At 37.5% G+C, this 18894-nt stretch overlaps 1 protein-coding gene across 2 annotated transcripts; it reads left to right on the top strand.

Annotated features, from left to right (window-relative positions):
* Positions 1–960: 960 nt before the first annotated feature.
* LOC149833237 (uncharacterized) lies at positions 961–18180 on the top strand. 2 transcript variants are annotated; one of them, XM_090012763.1, is made up of 6 exons: positions 961–1066; positions 1701–1797; positions 2608–2957; positions 3058–3118; positions 14662–14806; positions 17714–18180. In XM_090012763.1, exons 3-6 carry the CDS (start codon positions 2705–2707, stop codon positions 17963–17965), a joined length of 711 nt encoding a protein of 236 aa, XP_089868889.1. In that variant the 5' UTR covers positions 961–1066; positions 1701–1797; positions 2608–2704; the 3' UTR covers positions 17966–18180. The 2 variants fall into 2 exon arrangements, with proteins under 2 accessions (XP_089868889.1, XP_089868890.1); XM_090012764.1 differs by lacking the exon at positions 961–1066 and having other exon boundaries at positions 1657–1797.
* The last annotated feature ends 714 nt before the right edge of the window (positions 18181–18894 follow it).

Raw genomic sequence — 18894 nt, 5'->3', positions numbered from 1 at the left:
GAGTGGGAATTTTTTCTGTTTAATTTCTCATGCGAAACCATTTCTTTCATGTTTATTGGTATATTTGCATTTTGTGATGTTTAGTGGAATTCTTTGTTGCACAGAATTAACGCCCCAACTTATCCCAGTGTTAGGGATGTTGAGGTGCATCCAAGCATCCACTTAATATGTAAATCAGCAAATTTGGGAAAAAATCTGTGATGGGTATAGTTTATATTATGATATTGAATGATGGTTTTTGTCTTCATTTACTGATGGTTCATCTGGTTGCAGGGTCTATAACGGGGTGGGTTTCGAGTAGATGAAGCTTAAGATCAAGCTGGGGGTCCCTCATTCTTTGTAACAGTATCTTGATATTGAGAAAGTGAAATCTGTGTTCCCCTAGTGAGTTATTTTCCTCTGTTACTTGTAAGGTAGCAATCCGGATTAGCTAGTTTTTCTTTGTATTTATCATGTTCATGACTACCTGGATGTGACCATTCTGTTGGTCCTTTTCTCGTCTTGCTTAGTTAATGCACCTATGATGTTATTTGTGTTGACATCTTGTTTTCACTTGGAAAATGCTTGCGCTAGAGAGATTGACTGCGATCATTGCTTTTGGTTGGAAGCAGATCAGGTCATGCCGAACATGAGCAAGCAAAAATCTCAACCGATCATTGTAGTTTTCGGATGAATGCCATGTGTTCGTTAAGTGCTAAGTTTCTGTCAAATTTTTGAATAAAAAAAGTTATTAAAAAAATGTAAGAAACTCCAAAAAGACGCCTGCCTTTCGGGGTCCAGCCGGTCTCTCTCGTTTATCGTTCTCTTCTCTCTCTCTCTGGTGTGGAAGTGGAAACACGCAGGCTCCATCCTATAAAGCGTCTCTGGTCTCCCTCTTTGTCTCTCGTTCTGTATCACTCTCTGTTTCTCGTTCAGTGTTTGCTCTCCCTTCCTCCCTCTCTGACACTTCTCCATCTCTGCAGCCAACCCACCACCCGTGCCACTTTCGGAGATCTCACCGCCTGCACGCCGGAGGAAGCCCCTGCTCACATCATATCCACGACCCTCTCCCACCTGCATAATAAAGGTATGCTCTTTCTTCGATCTGCCTCTCTCTTTCCCTTGACCCAGCCAGCTCCTCTCCCCCCGTTTGGCTTCATTCCATGAATCTGATATGCACTTGACTTACAACATCCAACATTTAACGGATGGGGTCAATGCAAATCGATGCTCTTTTCCTCCATCAGGATGGATTCAGTTTTCAGTCTTCATGATTTGTTGTCAAACAGATGTGACATCTAATCACGAAGGTATATGTATATATATATATATATAATGAGCTTGGGTTGATAAACTTTCTCTGCTATTGATTGCAAAACACAGAAGAGAACGAGAAACTAGAGAGAGACCGGCTGGACCCCCGAAAGCCAGGTGTCTTTTTGGGGGTTTCGTACATTTTTTTAATAACCTTTTTTATTCAAAAATTTGATGGAAACTTAGCATTTAACGGAAACGTTAAGTGCCACGTGGCATTCATCCGAAAACTACAATGGTCGGTTGAGATTTTAGCATGAGCAAAAGGCTCATGTTGAGCATGACCTGGTCTGCTTCCCCAAAAGAGGAGGCGTCTTTTGGGTCTCTCTCTCTCTGTTGGCCCACCTTCCCTGCTGGATTTTGCCTGTTGTGAATTTCTAAATCGTTTCTCCTTCTCTGGCTCACAGCACGCAGCTTTCCCTGGGGCGTGACACACAAGCAACAATCCAGACCTATTTTCGGGGATCATCGTCATTGGTGTCTAGCAGAGTTTAAAAAAACAAGGTTTGTTTTTTCACATTATGTTTCAGAGGGATTTTGTGATTCACATAGATATAAATGGTTGTTGAAATCTTCCTCCATACAATGAGAATACTATTGTAATTGCTTCGATTGGGGAAATGCAATTAGGGTAGTATTGAATAATGCTCTGTGACAGCCCTGTTTCTTTTTGTCAATGAGTCTTCTCATGAATGAAATCATGGAGGTGCCCTACCTCGAATAGGGTCTCTTTTTCTTTCACCCACTTTGTCTTCTTCTTCCCATCTTCCCTTCTCCTTCTCCAACCAGCTTGAGACTCCCGAAAGGTTGAATTTTGCTGGTACTTGATTGCTCCTTGCTACTGCCCTAAATTAAGAGAGAACTAATCTAGGGCAAGGGAGAAATAGCCACTCTCAAGGGTTCTGATAGGAGTCCCTTGGGATCCAATCACAATGTGGTGGAAATTAGGGAGATGATTTTTCTTGAATTTTGCAGGTTTCGACTTTCCAGTACCTTGTCGCACAATTTCTTTTAATTTTCTTATTCCCTTCTCGAGCTTTCTGTATTCCTAGAGCAGCATTATGGATATGTTTACATATTTTCTACATATTAAGAGGGAAATGTGGATGCTTATTTGTTCTTGATGTATATGTGCTATTAATGCTGCTTTTACTGTTTGATTTTCTCAAGCAACCAGTAGTATTGTGTGAACCATTGTACTGTCATCTGGTTTGCCTTTTCTCTTGGAATGTTATTCTAGCCCTTGCTCCTTCTGAGCATTCAAATTGCTTCATGAATTTTGGACTTTATGTGCATGGGTATATGCATGTGCAGCTGGTGGCTTCGCAATATCAGCGGTGGCTTCACCGAAAAACCCCAGAGCCCCTCATATAAATAGCTCCCCATCCTTCCTCCTGCTTCTTCTCTCTCGATGGCGACGAAATCGTTCGTCTCTCCATCCCCGGCACCGCCATCGCTCTCTTCCCCTCGGCGCATCCTCCGCACCTTCTCGTCACCTCTTCTGCCTTCTTTCATGAGGCATTGCTCGCCGCTTTCCCTCTCCCTTCCGAACCCTCACCTTAACCTCCTGCCGGACTCGAAGAGGCTGAACTCGCTCATTGCTCTTGCCTCTGCTGATGGAACGGAGGGCGCCACCGAAGTCGAAGAGATTCCAATCGAAAAGCGTACGTGGATCTGTTATTTTCTTCGGAATCCTGGCTCTTTAATCCTGATTTATGCTTCTGGTTTTCATTTATCTCTCTTTTTCCTCTTCTCCGTTTGTAGAATTTCCGGCATTTCCTACTGTGCTTGATATCAACCAGATCCGAGACATCCTACCGCATAGGTAAGATTTTGAATGCTTTTTTTAATGAATCATTTTTTTTGTGAGATATAGGTACTTCTTCCATGTTTTGTTTTTGTGAATGCATTTTTTTTTCTTGTGCTCTACTAGTGAACTGTTTTTGGCATTCTGAGAACAAGCCAATGTGTGTATTAGGTTGTTTTTTTTCTGTAAATAAATTAATAATTTCTGTCAAATTAAGTGTACTTGAATCTCTACACTTTAGCATTTTCCAGCAGTGATCCTGGAAACTTGTGAGCCTGGTACCTTCAGATCTGATCTAAGAGAGGATCTAAGAGAGGAGTAAATTATTTTTTCTGATCCATAATCTAATTTCAAGTTGAAAAGTTTGAAATAAGGTGGACAACTAAAATTGGAAATTGTGCTTTAAACCTCTTTACTTGTAATCTTTTATTAAGCTCTATGTGATTTTTCTAATACAGGGTGCTTCTATTATATAAGTGGGACATCTTTTCCTCATTATCGTGGAATTCACTTTCCTAACTTGGGTATAATTGGACTACTAATAAAAAGCAGGCACACTTACCAACTCAAGTAAGTTTTCTATCAAAAGTTCATCAAGCATACATTTGTATGGATTTTATCAAAATAATCAAGCTTTCCTATTGGTTCAAGTTTAATAAGTCAAAGTTTGACTCTCTTTGATCACCTACTAACCTACCTTAGATTAGGGTGAAAGTGGCAGCAAAGGACTGTCATTTGCAGAATTTGACCTTCAGAATAAGCTTTCAATGGTGCAAAAATTACTCGGTCTTAACATAGGCAGTTAAAACCTATGCCTTGTCGAAGTAATTTGTGTTGTCTTTCTTCTTGAACAGGTTGGATTCCTCACCAAATGGTTCAAAACATCTTTGGATCTCTCTGACTCACATATTGAAGGATGTTGTGACTTGTACTACTACTTAATCATTTTATTAATGAAAAAATCGTGGTATCATGATTTTATATAAATACCCTTGATGTGAATGCTTAAATCAATTTAAGACTTAGTTTGACCAAAAAACTTGTATCGTTGATGGACACCATCCTGGAGTTGGGTAGTACCAAGAAATGTTAGGGTGTGTCACCTTTTGTAAAAGAATTCACACATATATGTGGCTTCAAGTTAACTGCCGATAGGGTGATTTCAAGGAGATTAAAAGCGAGCTGTAATGAATGACACATAAAATAGACATTAGGACTTGGCCATCACACAAAAAACAATAAAAAAAGCCACCTTCTTCTTTTCTGTTTTATCTCACTAGAATCCCTCCATTCATTGGCAATGCCACTAGGCCACCTTGAGGTTTACCCTTTTCGCCCAAGTCCCCCTGTTTTGCCAACACCATTAGGTTCAAATTTGTCACTTTATTTCCTAAGTCTTATCTTGTCAGAACATTCTCTTTTATTAGCGATGGTATCCTCATTATCAAAGTTCTCTCCTTACTAGTGATTACATTGATGTGTAGGATCTTGCCACCTTTATGTTCATCATCAGACAACTTGCATCTATGAGTTTCAACTCAATGATACCGTATGCACATCTGCCCCAAAGACTTGTCCTATCTATATACGGTATCAAATGAATTGAAACTCATACGTGCAAGTTGTTTTGACTCAATCTGACACTACATATGTGTTCAACATAGTCAATTTGTTTGAGATTGAACCTTGGATCATGTTTTTTGGATAAAAATACCTTTTTTTAAGTATGACAATTTGGTGCATTTACGGCCGTTGATTTTTGAATCACCAAAAAACCCTGTACACTTACTAGATTTTGGTGATGTAAAGGTTGATTCCCACCAAACAGACCATGTAGATCATATCTGTAAGGTTAAATTCACTTAAGAAAACACGAGCAATAAGATATTGCGTATTTCAGCTCATTGATACCATACACACATCCACACTAGACTTATCCATATATGTATGTATGTATTTTTGGTACTAATGAAGATGCAAAACTATTGAGTAGAAATGATCTTTATTTTCATATTTTTTTGATTTTTTGTAGATCAGAACCTCAAAGTGTGATCTACATGGTTTGTTTAGTAGAAAATAATTTTTAAATCATGTGATTGTGACATATAAATAGGTTTTCCAAGGGTTTCAAAAATCAATGACTCATAATATACAAAATTTGATGGCTCAAAAAACCGTGTTGTTTTGTCACAAAAACTTGTTCATGCCTCAGCTAAGGTGGATTCATAGCCAAGTGCAACTTGACTTGAGTGGATTAGGTGCTTGATCCTTAGCAGTCAAACCATGTTGAACACATCTATATGGTTATATTTGAGTCGATATAGCTTGCACCTATGATTTCCACCTCAATAGTGTGTGTCTATATCCCTCTCACCAATATCGCCGATATTTTGAAAATATCGCAATATTATTGGCTATTTCAAGGTAGCCGCGATATTTTCAAAATATCGCTATAATATCTCAATATTTTTTTCAGAAAAAATGTTGTTTTTTTAAATTTTAAGTCTACATTTTCTATTTTTTTGTTTCTTTTATATTTTAAAACCTTTAAAACATGTTTCTTTATATTTTTGAAAGAAAAATAATGCAAAACTTATTATTTTCTTAGATTTTTTGTTGTTATTTATATTTTTTCCAATTTTTTAAACTCTCGAGACCCAAGATTTTCCCGAGATTTATCAACTTTTGAAAATCTCTCCGAGAAACACCCTCATCGAGAAATTACCTTTAACAATACATGTGACTATGGTCTATATCAGAGTTACCAGAAGCACCCCTATAGTAGGGGAAGCACGCTTCCCCGATACACGCTTCGGAAGTGCGAAACGTCGCGCTTCCGAAACGCGTGGGGGAAGCGTCCCCCTTTTTTGGGAAGCGTGCTTCCCCCTTGCTTCCCTCTTTTTTCATTTTATTTTTTATTATTTATTTTTTTTCTTCTTTTTTCGCTTCCCCCTCGCTTTCTAGGTCACTTCCGGTTCGCTTCCTAGGTCGCTTCCGAGACGGTTCGTGACTCGCTTCTAAATAGTCTCACGCTTCCCGCTTCCTAAATTTTTGAAAGTGCCTCGCTTCCCGCTCCCGCTTCCTCGACAGGCAACCATGGTCTATATATATAGGTATGTATAGTATTGATGTACCATGCTTTTAGCAAAATGTCATTAGCTGCATTTTATTTATTTATTTATTTGACCCTATAAATATGTTTGTTCTAGCTTGCTTTATAAAAAAGTTGTTTTAAATCAAACTATATATGTATGTATCTATCTATGTACATATATGGATATATGATACTTGTGGAAACTGAAATGAGGTGCACCAGAACCGAGAGAGAGAGAGAGAGAGAGAGAGAGAGAGAGAGAGAGAGAGAGAGAGAGAGAGAGAGAGAGAGAGAGAGAGAGAGAGAGAACTCATTAATCTCAATTAGGGCTAATCTCCTCTAAGTTAAATAGAGAGAAGCCAATATAAAAAAATTATATACAAGTCCCTCCTTATTTATGAAATATCAAATAACCTACTTTTAAGAAAACTTAAGCTTAAAACCTCAATATGACAATTAATCTTAACACCCCCCCCACCCACCCCTCAAGCTGGAGCATAGATATCAATTATGCTTAGCTTGTCACAACATTTTGAGAAATTTGGTCTAGCAAGAGGTTTTGTAAACATATCTGCAACTTGGTCCTCCGACTTTAGATATTTGGTAGCGATATGACAAGCTTGAACCATATCTCTTACGTAGTGGCAATCAACCTCAATATGTTTTGTCCTCTCATGAAAGACTGATTTGTTCGCTATATATGTGGCTGCCTTGTTATCACACATCATTGTCATAGGAGATGAAACCTTCACCTGAAGATCATTTAGTACGGTTCGAATCCACATTAATTCATCAGCTGTTTGGGCCATAGCCCTATATTCTGATTCTGCACTCGACCTATCCACCACATTTTGCTTCTTACTTCTCCATGAAATTAGGTTATCTCCCATAAACACACAGAATCCTGTGGTAGATTTTCTATCCACTACAGATCCTGCATAGTCAGCATCAGAGTAAGCCACTATTTTTAGGGTTTCACCTTTCTTGAATAATAACCCTTTTTCAGGAGAAGATTTTAAGTGCCTGAGAATCATTATTGCTGCATTCCAGTGTACCTCAGTTGGTTTGTCCATAAATTGGCTAACCTTGCTTACTGCTAAAGCAATATCAGGTCTGATCACATTTACATATAGTAGCTTCCCTACCAGTGAGCGATAACTTTTGCTATCAACAAGTTTCGACCCTTCTTCAAACAACTGAGATTTATGGTCCATGGGAATATTTGCTGGTTTAGCTCCCAACATTCCAGTCTCTTTTAATAAGTCAAGAACATACTTCCGTTGAGACAAAACCTTCACGGCTCCTGGCAACTTCTATACTCAGAAAATATCTAAGTGAACCAAGATCTTTTGTAAATAAATATTTTTGAAGATGAGCCTTTGTAGCTTCAATATCTTTCATATCATCTCCTGTAAGAATGATGTCATCCACATATACCACCATAACCACTATACCTGACTTAGTTTTCTTAATAAATAATGTATGGTCTATCGCCGACCTATTAAAGCCAAAACTCATCACTTCAAACAATTTTTGAAACCATGCACGCGGACTTTGTTTCAAACCATATATCGCCTTTCTTAATCTATACACCTTCTGACACTCTCCCTCAACCTCGAAACTAGGAGGTTGCTGCATGTATACTGTCTCAGACAGATCCCCATATAGAAATGCATTTTTCACATCTAATTGACACAAACTCCATCCATGGTGAACAACTACGGAGAGAACAAGACGAATGGTACCCATTCGTGCAACAAGAGAAAAAGTTTCAAAGAAATCAATACCATAAGTCTGAGTATACCCTTTAGCTACTAATCTGACCTTGTATCTTTCAATAGAACCATCTGATTTGTACTTTATTGTATATACCCATTTGCATCCAACAATGTCAACATCTACTGGGGAATCAACTAGATCCCATGTATGTTGCGACAACAAGGCATCCATTTCTTCTTGCATAGCCTGCTTCCACCTGTTATCAAGCTCTGTCTGTTGATAGTTCAAAGAAATAGTTTCAGCAGATAAGGCTGAAATAAATACTTTCATCTGAGTTCCAATTCTGACATTGGACACAAAATGAGATATGGGGTATAAGGTACATTGTCATGTCCCCCTTCGTAGAGCGATTGGCCTGTTATCATCATCATGAAGGTCACTGTTGTCAGTAGTACTTTCCTCAAGAGAAGAAGAAGATGAAGGCACTGGAGGAGGTGGAGCTCTACGCACATATACCAATGGAGGATTATGAAACCGTGAGGAGGATAAAGTTTGGTTTGGTAATAAGGGCACATATTCCAAAGGAAAAAGAGGTACAGGTAGTGGAAAAGAATCAGCTAGATCAACTTGCTTCTGAGTACCGGTACTAGAATAATATGGAATTGATTCCAAGAAAGATACATCTACACTGACATACTCTCGCCGAGAAATTGAATCATAACATCGATACCCCTTTTGATTTTTTGGATAACCTATAAACATGCATTTTGTAGCTTGAGCAACTAATTTATCACGGTCAGGTCCAAGTTTGTGCACAAAACAAACACACTCAAATATTTTAGGTGAGTAAGAGAAGAGTGGGGTATTAGGATTTAGGATATGTAGCGGAATTTGTTCTCCCACGGAAGATGAAGGCATGCAGTTGATCAGATAACAAGCAGTGATAACCGCATCGCCCCAATATAACGCAGGAACATTGGATTGAATCATGAGGGTACGTGCAACATCTAGGAGGTGCCTGTGTTTTCGCTCAGCTATGCCATTTTGTTGAGAGGAATAGGCACAAGTAGTTTGGGGTTGAATGTCATGGTCTTGATAAAATTGCAACAAGGCTTTTGTTTTGAACTCAAGAGCATTATCAGTGCGAACAATCTTGGCAACAGATTCAAACTGAGTTTTTATTTCAAGAATTAAGGATTTGATGATACTTGGAACTTCAGATCTTTCTTTTATTAGAAACAACCACGACAACTTAGAAAAATCCTCAACAATAACAAGATAATATCAACACTGAGTCCTGGTAGAAATCTTACTAGGACCCCATATATCTGCATGAAAAAGTTCAAAAACCTTATGACTGGACTGACTCTGACTAAAAGGGAACGAACTCCGATGATGCATGCCCAACTGACATGCTTTACACTAGAATGATGTAGTAGACGGAATTTGAGGGAAGATATAACGGAGCTTTGACAATGAAGGGTGACCAAGACGACGATGCCACTGAACAGGACTGGATGAGTGTTCTACTGCAACATAAATATTGCCCACTGGATGATGTAGGTAGTAGACTCCATTTTTTTCATAGCCTCCACCAATCTTCTTCTCCGTCAGCAAATCCTGAAAATGACAACCCATCAGGTCAAATATCACTCTACAGTTTAGTTCTTTGGTAAGACAACTAATAGAGAGTAAACTTTGAGGGAATGAGGGAGCATGAAGAACATTTTTCAACTGCAAGAGGATATAGAAATATTTTCCTGACCAGCAACTGGTGAGGAACTCCCATCAGCTAATGAGATTCCTCGATGAACAGTAATATTTTGTAGATATAAAAAGAAACACGAATTCCCACACAGATGTTTGGATGCACCAGAGTCAATAATCCACTTACTATCATTCAGATGAAGATGATCCCCTGTTGAGTAGGCCACACCAGCTACGGGAGAAGAGGAGCTTGAAGGCCGACGAGCTATCAGCTCATCATATTCTGCTCGACTAAGGGTGATACTGTCACTTGCAGAAGTATTGTCAGTTTCATTTGCTACCTCTAGCGTAGTAACATTAGCTTTTAGAGCATTAAGCTTTGATGCAGAAGAAGTTGGCCGTCCATGCTTATCCCAGCAACGATCTTCTAAATGTTCAGATTTTCCACAGAAAGTACATTGAAGTTTGCCTCTGCCTCCCATACCTCTTCCACGACCTCGTCCTCTAATATTATGAATATTTCCATGTCCATACCCAGATGAGACAGTTAGGGCATATGACTGGGACACAGGATGAGATTGTGGAAGAGAAATCACAAGTCTACTCAGACAATTGTATGCGTCAGCAAGAGTAGGTACATCGAATCTAGTCAGCATTTGGACTTTTGCAATGGAGAATTCTCAAGATAAACCCGTGAGAAACCGAGCAACCATAGTCTGTTCTTGATGATCCTTTTGCTGCGAACAACACAGAGGCATGTGGACATTTAGTCTTTCAAACGCTGCTTTGACAGAGGCATAATATTGGGCCAAAGTCTGATCTTCCTGCTGCAAATTATATATCTCCTGTTCGACTTGCAGGATACGACTCACATTGTCTCTTGAGAGTACGTATCTCGAAGGTTGTCCCACATCTGTTTGGTTGTATTATAGTAAATTAGACCATCTGCAATATGAGGTTCGACACTATTCATGATCCATGATATAACTATGTCATTATCTTCGTCCCAAGTAATATATTTTCCCACCTTTTCATTAGGTTCAGTTTCCAACAAAATGTGTTTTCTACGATGTCCAGATATCGACATCATAAAAGTTCTGGACCACCTGGCATAGTTTGTTTCATTCAATCTCACAGAAGAACCATACGAGAAGGGGTTTGCAAATGCCTTATATTCCCCAATAGCCTCATTTTTGGGATCAAATTTCGAAACTTCGCCCATAGTACGGGAGGTATTTGATGCTAGTACAACTGTAATAAACCAAACAAAAAAAACCACTCTATTAATCTCTCAGATTTTGACTTTGGGATGTTCATCAACCACCCAAGGCTATTTCATGACTTCAGCCACTTTCACGACCACACACGACTATTTCACGACTTCAGAACCGAGTTAACAATTTCAGCTGATACAGGAACAACGTGTTTTATGATCACATGACAACCACTTTCACGACCACTCAAGGCTGTTTCACCACACCAGAATTGACTTCACGCCAACGTGTTTCACGATCACACGACAGTCTATTTCACGATTTCATTGGGTTATTCAACCCACATCAGAAATAGTAGAAAAAATCAGATCAGAAACGTAGATCTGGGAAAAACCAGAACATAGTCAAACACGACATCCAATATGAGCAACTGCACACGACACAAAAATCCCACGACATAGAGATTTTTTTTTTCAACATCCAGATCCTTGATCTGCTCGCAACACCCAACTCTGCCGCAACCCGATCCAGTTGACAACACTGTCACCGTGACGTGACCTTTAGATCTGATTACAGATCTGTGTCATGACATTAGTCAGACATCAGATCTGTGATCAGATCTATGCAATTAGAAGACGAACAAAAAATATGCACACTGTTTACTGTTTATATTTTTTTTTCTCGAGCCTTTTGATGTAGATCGATCAAGTGCTCACGCTCCAGAGATCCACTGCTCTGATACCATGTGGAAACTGAAATGAGGTGCACCAGAAGAGAGAGAGAGAGAGAGAGAGAGAGAGAGAGAGAGAGAGAGAGAGAGAGGTCTGCTGAGAGAGAAGAGAACTCGTTAATCTCAATTAGGGCTAATCTCCTCTAAGTTAAATAGAGAGAAGCCAATATAAAAAAATTACATACAAGTCCCTCCTTATTCATGAAATATCAAATAACCTACTTTTAAGAAAACTTAAGCTTAAAACCTCAATATGACAATTAATCTTAACAGTATTGATATACCATGCTTTTAACAAAATGTCATTAGCTTCAGATATATTTTTTTGCTTTATTTAACCCTGTAGTTATGTTTGTTTTAGCTTGTTTTCAACCAAACTATTTTAGTGAGAAAACCTTCTTTTTTTCAATTGTAAGGTTATTGTGCAACATGGGCCATTGTTTTTTTAGATTTCTTTCAAAGCCTTTTATACATCAAAATTTTATAATCTAATGCATCTTTTTCTGCTAAATAGACTATGGTGATCACATCTATAGAGTTTGATCTACAAAAACATGCAATAAGTTGTCAAAAAATAGTTGATTCTACCAGATGGTACAAGACTATCGATAGTACCTGGCATATATGGTGGTTGTGAACCATGATGTTGTACGGTGAAAAACACTTTTGTTTATGCAGATCTAACCATACATATGAGTTTAACATGCTTTATTTACTATGTTAGGCTGTTTTAACATGTCTAATATACCATAAAATTTGAGTTTTATGATGTTGAAAAATCAGCAGGTTACAATTCACGAAAAGAGGAATGGTTATGAATGATCTAAAACATCATGTTGGAGTTAACTTTAACACATGAACATAGTAAATAGAACATGCTAAACATGGTCCAAAGGTTAGTTTTTGCTTTTAGAGATTGTATCTATGTAAATCAAGTGTATATAACCACAAGAGGTTGCCAATGGAGGAAGCGTTTGCGGGAAACAATACGAGAAGCGGAAGTGGGAAGTGAGGCACTTTTAAAAATTTAGGAAGCGGGAAGCACATAATGACTTGGAAGCAAACCGAGAATCTATTGTAAGCAACATGGGAATCAAACAAGAAAGATGAAGGGAATTGAAGGGGAAATGAAGAGAGAACCGAATAGGAATTAAACAAGAATTGAAAATGTAATTATATTTTCCCTAATTTACAAAAATATAAAATTTATGCTCTCATGGACAAAATAAAGCATGACACATAACAAGCATTATGATCTATCAATCTCAAAACTGAACCATATATTCAACCATTTAACAAATGCATCATATTTCAAACATTTAATACATCAACAAAAAATCATATTCCACAATCCATACAACAATAATTTAAGAACTACTAAACATAAAAATAATAAAAACATTATCACATTATTGGCAATAAAAGTATAAGCTATAAAAACATTCTTATATTGTTTTTGATAATTAATTAAAAACATGATTTAATATTAAAAACCGATGAATCAGTATGTACTATGTACCAATAAGCCATAGAAACAATTATGTGATCAATTGAACATGACCTTATTAATGATTTATATCATCTAATATATAACCAACTTCTTGATAGTTAATCTTCGATTGGTCCTACTGAGCATGATTTTCAATTTACAGTTTTCCAAGCACATCTGACAGTCTCTTGATTATTAACAAAATGAATAAGTCTTTTACTTTGAGTAAAATATTAACATCTTTTTTAAGCCAATTTTGTTCAAAATTTTCTTTTAGTTATTGGTAAGTATCAAACAGATCCACCAGTAGTTATTAGCTTATAACCTGAATTGAAAGTCCTACTCCCCTGTTAGTGTTTATTGTTTTTTACAACAGAAAATGTAAACAATTAACCAACAGAAAAACAAAATGGAGAGCAAAACAGAAAAAAAGCAGAGCAAGACGGAAAAGGGAGTAAATCTGCACAAAGAAGAAGATGAAGTAGAAAAAGAAAAAAAGTGAAGGGCAGAGAAGAAAAAGAAGAAGTGTAGGGAAGAGAAAGAAGAACAGGGTAGGGGAGAAGAAGAAGCATAGGGAAGAAGAAGAAGAAGAAGTGTGGGGCAGGGGAGAAGAAGAAGAAGGAGAGAAGAGGAAGAAGAAGAAGAATTGCAGGGGTGAAGAGGAAGAAGAACTGCAGGGCCAAGGAGAAAAGAAGAATAAGAAGAAGACAAGTGCAAGGAAGAAAAGGAAGAATAATAAGAAGAAAAAGAAGTGCAGGGAAGAGGAAGAAGACACACAGGGAAGAAGTGGAAGAAGAGAGAGAGAGAGAGAGAGAGAGAGAGAGAGAGAGAGAGAGAGAGAGAGCAATGCTTACCTTGTAAAAATGGCCATGGTGAACAAATGGAGACGCACATTGCTAGAAACTTGTCCGCAGGTTGCTGGATTCTCGCCAAAGACACAAACCCTAGAGGAGGACTCAGTGCACTGCACCTTTCTTCTCAAATCCTTCAAAATGGCCCTAAAACGATCCCCTTTTGTTTTTATACGTTTTAAGTTAAAAGACCTTTTTTACCTTAAAAAGTGTTGAGCATTTCCCTTTTTTTTTGGTAAAAAAACTAATTTAACAGGGACAAAAATGGCCAAACAAAAAATCTAAGGGAATTGACCCCATGAAACTCGATTCCCGAAGTTGGGAATCGAGCTTCTGTTCTAATAGGAATCATTTTTCCTTATTTCTAGAAACATGCTTCCCATAGGTGGGGAAGCACGCTTCCGAAACAAAAACAATGGTTCCCCACATGCTTCGGAAGAGTCGTGTTTCTTGCTTTTGAAGCGTGTTTTTGGGGAAGCATGCTTCCCCAAGTGCACTGGCACTTCTGGTTACCCTTGTTCCATACCACAATAGAAACACCTTATATGCCACTCCCTTTGACCGCATTATCTATTTCAATATATGTATGTATGTGTGCATGTATGCATAAGTATATTTAATAGGATTTCCTTTGGAAATTATTTTGCACTTTTTCTTGTTTTGTTCTTTGATATTGAACAAACTGTCATTGTGCTGAAATACATTTGAGTTCTAAATACTGTTCCGTTATTTAATTTTCTTATTCCCCTTTTATCAGGTTTCCTTTTCTTCTTGTGGATAGAGTTATTGAATATAAGCCTGGTGCCTCTGCTGTTGGTATAAAAAATGTCACAATCAATGACAATTTCTTTCCAGGGCATTTTCCAGATAGGCCGATCATGCCTGGTGTTCTTATGGTTGAGGTACTTCTAAATGGCTTTTTTATTTCTTTAGCCATTTGTTTATTTATTTTTTTCTGATCTATGTTTCTTTATTCTTATTATCCTCTTGTAGGGTAATTGCATTTTGCTCATCAGCAAATGTATTATTGTTATTATTAGTTTTTCTTTTCATTTATGTTGAGTTTATCACTTTATCTTTTGTCAATGTTAAAATAAATCTGAAACTTGGATTTGATGACTATGCAAAGGTTCAGTTTTCTGTTTGAACTTTGAAGGAACCATGTATTTTCTTCTAATTTTTTTGCACAAAATAGTTCGTAATATACTATGTCCTATTTATTGTGATCATAGTCCTACCTGGAGTATTTTTTTAATAGATAGTCCTGCTTCTGTAAATTAAAGACCACTTAGAGAGAGAGAGAGAGGATTGTCAATGTAAAAAATGAGGGTGAAGACCTGGATATATACAGACCTGTGTCAAACTGTCAATTATTATTGTTTTTAACAGTTTAGGCATGGTTAATTAATTAAACAATCAAGAAATGGTAGAAATAACTACTTTGAATGCTTAAGTGGTTCATAAATGTCAAAAAGTCACGAGTTGTCAAGGGGCTATTTTAGAATGTTTTTAATGGTTTTGGGTGTGGCAAAATAGTCAAATATAATCCTTGATTGGTTAGTGAAGCCTCTAAACAATTATAAAACATAATGACCGTTAAAAGACTAAAAACTATCCGTTAAACAGTTAAAAAGGGTGGTCTACATGCATGGGTTAAAATCAATGACACAAACCTCATTGCTGTGATTTTCTCGGCATCAGAAAAGCTCACATTAACTAAAATTTTATGGTTTGTTATGGAAAATCTTGAAAGAATATCGATCTATATGAAACTTAAAAATTATCAAAATACACAATATGAATTTTTGTAGAAACTAAAAATAAATACCGTGATAGAATCATGGTATGTCATAATTTTAACAAGGATTTGATTAGTTTTTGAAAAGAACACACTATTTTTGAAAATATGGCTGATATTCTATGTAACATGGACTCTTCTAAAAGGCCAACGCACCTGCGTTGCACCCGCATCCGTTTGGGTGTGACACTTGGACATGGCTGGTGCAGCACCAGGGTCCAGTTTTGTCCAAAACTGGACTCAGTTAACCTAACCAAGTCCAATTTTATCTATAGCACACACACGCACACACATTATATATATATATATATATATATATATATATATATATATATATATATATATATATATATAGGGTAAATATTGGCTACTAGTGAAGGTACGGAACTAATGAGTAGAAATCACTTTTTTCTTCAAAAATTTCCAATTTTTTGTAGATCAAATGTTATGGATGTGATCTACATGGTTTGTTTTTAGTGAAAAACTTGTTTTGAATCATGTGATTATGACAAGTAATTAGGTTATTAAAGGGGTCCAAAAATCAATGGCCCACAATGTGCCAAAATTTCATAACTCATAAGATCACATTTTTACATCAGAAAAGCATGATCCAAGGCTTGATCCTTAGCAAACAAACCATGCTGAACACATTTATGTGGTTAGATTGAGTCGATACTACTTGCACCTATGATTTCTAGCTCATTAGTTCCATACCTTCATTAGTAGCCAATATTTACCCATATATACACGAACCACCGCACCCAAGTTTTTTGAAACTGCCCTGTTGCACCCACGCTCACACCCGCATCTGTACCCACACTTATGTGACAGCTGATATTTATTACTGGTTAAAACTGTGTGCACATTCACACACACACACACACAAAGTCCGCCCGACCAAAGTCAAAGTCAAGGTCAAGCTCAAGCTCAAGCTGAAGGCAAGTCATGCTAAACTAATTCCATATCCCAGTCCAAAACTAAAATAAAGAAGCTAAAACCAAATTTTGAGTCCATGGGCAGGCCCCTTCTTCCCAAGGAGTGCACCCTTGTTTTCTTATACTTTCATGTATGGAAACAAACTTTTTCTTGAATTGGAAAGCTTTCCCTTGGAAAGTCATAAACTTCAACTTAGGTAAATAGGATTAATAGAACTCATGTTTTCCTAATATAAGTTTGGAAACTTGGATTTGAGATAATCTAACTGAAGGGCAAGTCTCCTCTTTTATGCTTTAGTCCCAATCTTTCTCCTTGAGCACTAATCTTGCACATAACAATCTAGAGGAGAAACAACTTTGCAGTCATAATTAGTCGACTTCTTACCAGTTGATAAATTCATAGGTAGAGGGGAACATAACATAATTTTGAGAAATTTAATTTACCACAAGAGAAAGAAGAAGATAAAATGAAACCAAACTATGATACTTAATATGAAAGCAACAAAGCACCATTAGCCGTAAAAAGAGACACAACATGATTTACAATTTGTCAAGACAAACTAGTTGACCGTTGTCTATGAAGCTTCTGGTAACTCTGGTCCAGCTTCTGGCCATGTAAAGACTCTGATCTGAAATAACAATTAGCAAGTGGTCTCATGCCCCATATGGTTGAATATTTTCCAGCTGAATTAATTCCTTTCGTTTGTTGTGTCACCTCAAGGAAATCTTTCATGCATAGTAATTAATGTGCCCGTGCACCTGTGGGTGTATGTCAGTGTGTACCTTGTCATGTGTTCAATTGAAATTCAATATTCTTTCATGTTGGATATTGTGATTGGTTCCAGTTGATTCTCGCCTATAAATTGATACCAGTTTTCATCAAGAATGGTCACCTAGACCTGAAACAACTTGAAGCTGTGACTGTTGGATGGTTGGTCCACTACCAAACCAGTGTTAAACCAGTAGAACCATTGTCATGTCAGGGTGGTGAATTTTGCAGAGATTTAGTTTGTCAATGTAAAATTTGTTGCATGAGCCTTTTGGTGACTCTCAGAAGATTAAATATGGTGATGCAGGCAATGGCTCAGGTTGGAGGCCTGGTGATGCTGCAACCAGAAGTTGGTGGTTCTCGTGAAAATTTTTTCTTTGCAGGGGTCGACAAGGTTAGATTTCGAAAGCCTGTGATTGCAGGAGACACCTTAGTTATGCGGATGAACCTAGTGAAGTTGCAGAAACGTTTTGGAATTGCAAAGATGGAAGGAAAGGCATATGTGGGTGGTGAGGTTGTATGTGAGGGTGAATTTTTAATGGCAACTGGTAGTGACTGAATGGTGTGTTTCTGTCCTCCATTCATGTTCATTTAACAGTCAATAATTTTGTCAGTTCTCATGTCTTCTGCTGAGAGAACCATAGCAGTTACTTTTTTGGTAATTTAAGCACTTGTTAGGATTAATTTTTAAGTAGTGTATCATGAACGGAAATATTCTCATTGCTCTTTTGGTGATGATGTTGGAATCACTAGCAATAATTACTGAGATTTTCATGTGATGATGCTGATTGGAATGGTTCGATCGACAAAGCTGAGGCGTGGAATGTCCGCTTCCATCATCCCTACCAACTTGATGCTTCGAAATCTTGTCATTTATCCTTGCATGTCATCGTTGGTGATAGCTGACCACCCACATGGTTTTCTCCTCTTTCCCATTTTCAGTTAAGATATAATTAACATAAAAAATGCCATTAAATTACAGATTCCACTCCATCTGTTTGTGTGTGTGTGTGTGTTTCAGACATATGCCGAAGCTTTCATATGCATGAACACAACATAAGCTAGGTACGGTTGTCTGGATAACTTGTCCAACCTATGGTTCGTTCTCTTTCAGCTGATCATGTGCTTTGTTAGAAACTGAAAGCCTTGTAGCTGTTCCTTTGTCCTATTTTCCCATGCTCTTCTTTTTCTTCAAAGTGGTTGGAAGGGCTTTTGAGTATCAGAAAAAGTAAAAAATAGGCCTCTATGCTTTTGTCACTAGTTGAGGGATCTATGCTACTTTTTGAAAGCTAAATCCCCGCTGAGACATATATAGCTTCAAAAGTAATGGAAGGCGATGAAGAAAAATTCTAGCGTACCCTTGCTTATTCTGAATATGACTTCTATGCCTTTTGGTTTCATAAGTTTCTTGCTTAACTTCATGGACTTGAGAGAGCTACCAATATCATTTCTTACATGGTAAACGATGGCCTTTTTATTGGGCATACT

This window comes from Nuphar pumila, chromosome 7, assembly GCF_984573655.1.
Source record: "Nuphar pumila chromosome 7, dmNupPumi1.hap1.1, whole genome shotgun sequence".
NCBI classification, from domain to species: Eukaryota; Viridiplantae; Streptophyta; class Magnoliopsida; order Nymphaeales; family Nymphaeaceae; genus Nuphar; species Nuphar pumila.
Note: the sequence above shows the minus strand (reverse complement) of the source record. Positions and strands in the feature narration are given on the sequence as shown.

Bases quoted from the DNA above. Each gene is read 5' to 3' on its own strand.
- LOC149833237 (XM_090012763.1), top strand. From the start codon at position 2,705: ATGGCGACGAAATCGTTCGTCTCTCCATCCCCGGCACCGCCATCGCTC. The intron at 3,119-14,661 runs GTAAGATTTTGA...CCCTTTTATCAG, and splicing joins CGAGACATCCTACCGCATAG to GTTTCCTTTTCTTCTTGTGG. The intron at 14,807-17,713 runs GTACTTCTAAAT...ATGGTGATGCAG, and splicing joins CTGGTGTTCTTATGGTTGAG to GCAATGGCTCAGGTTGGAGG.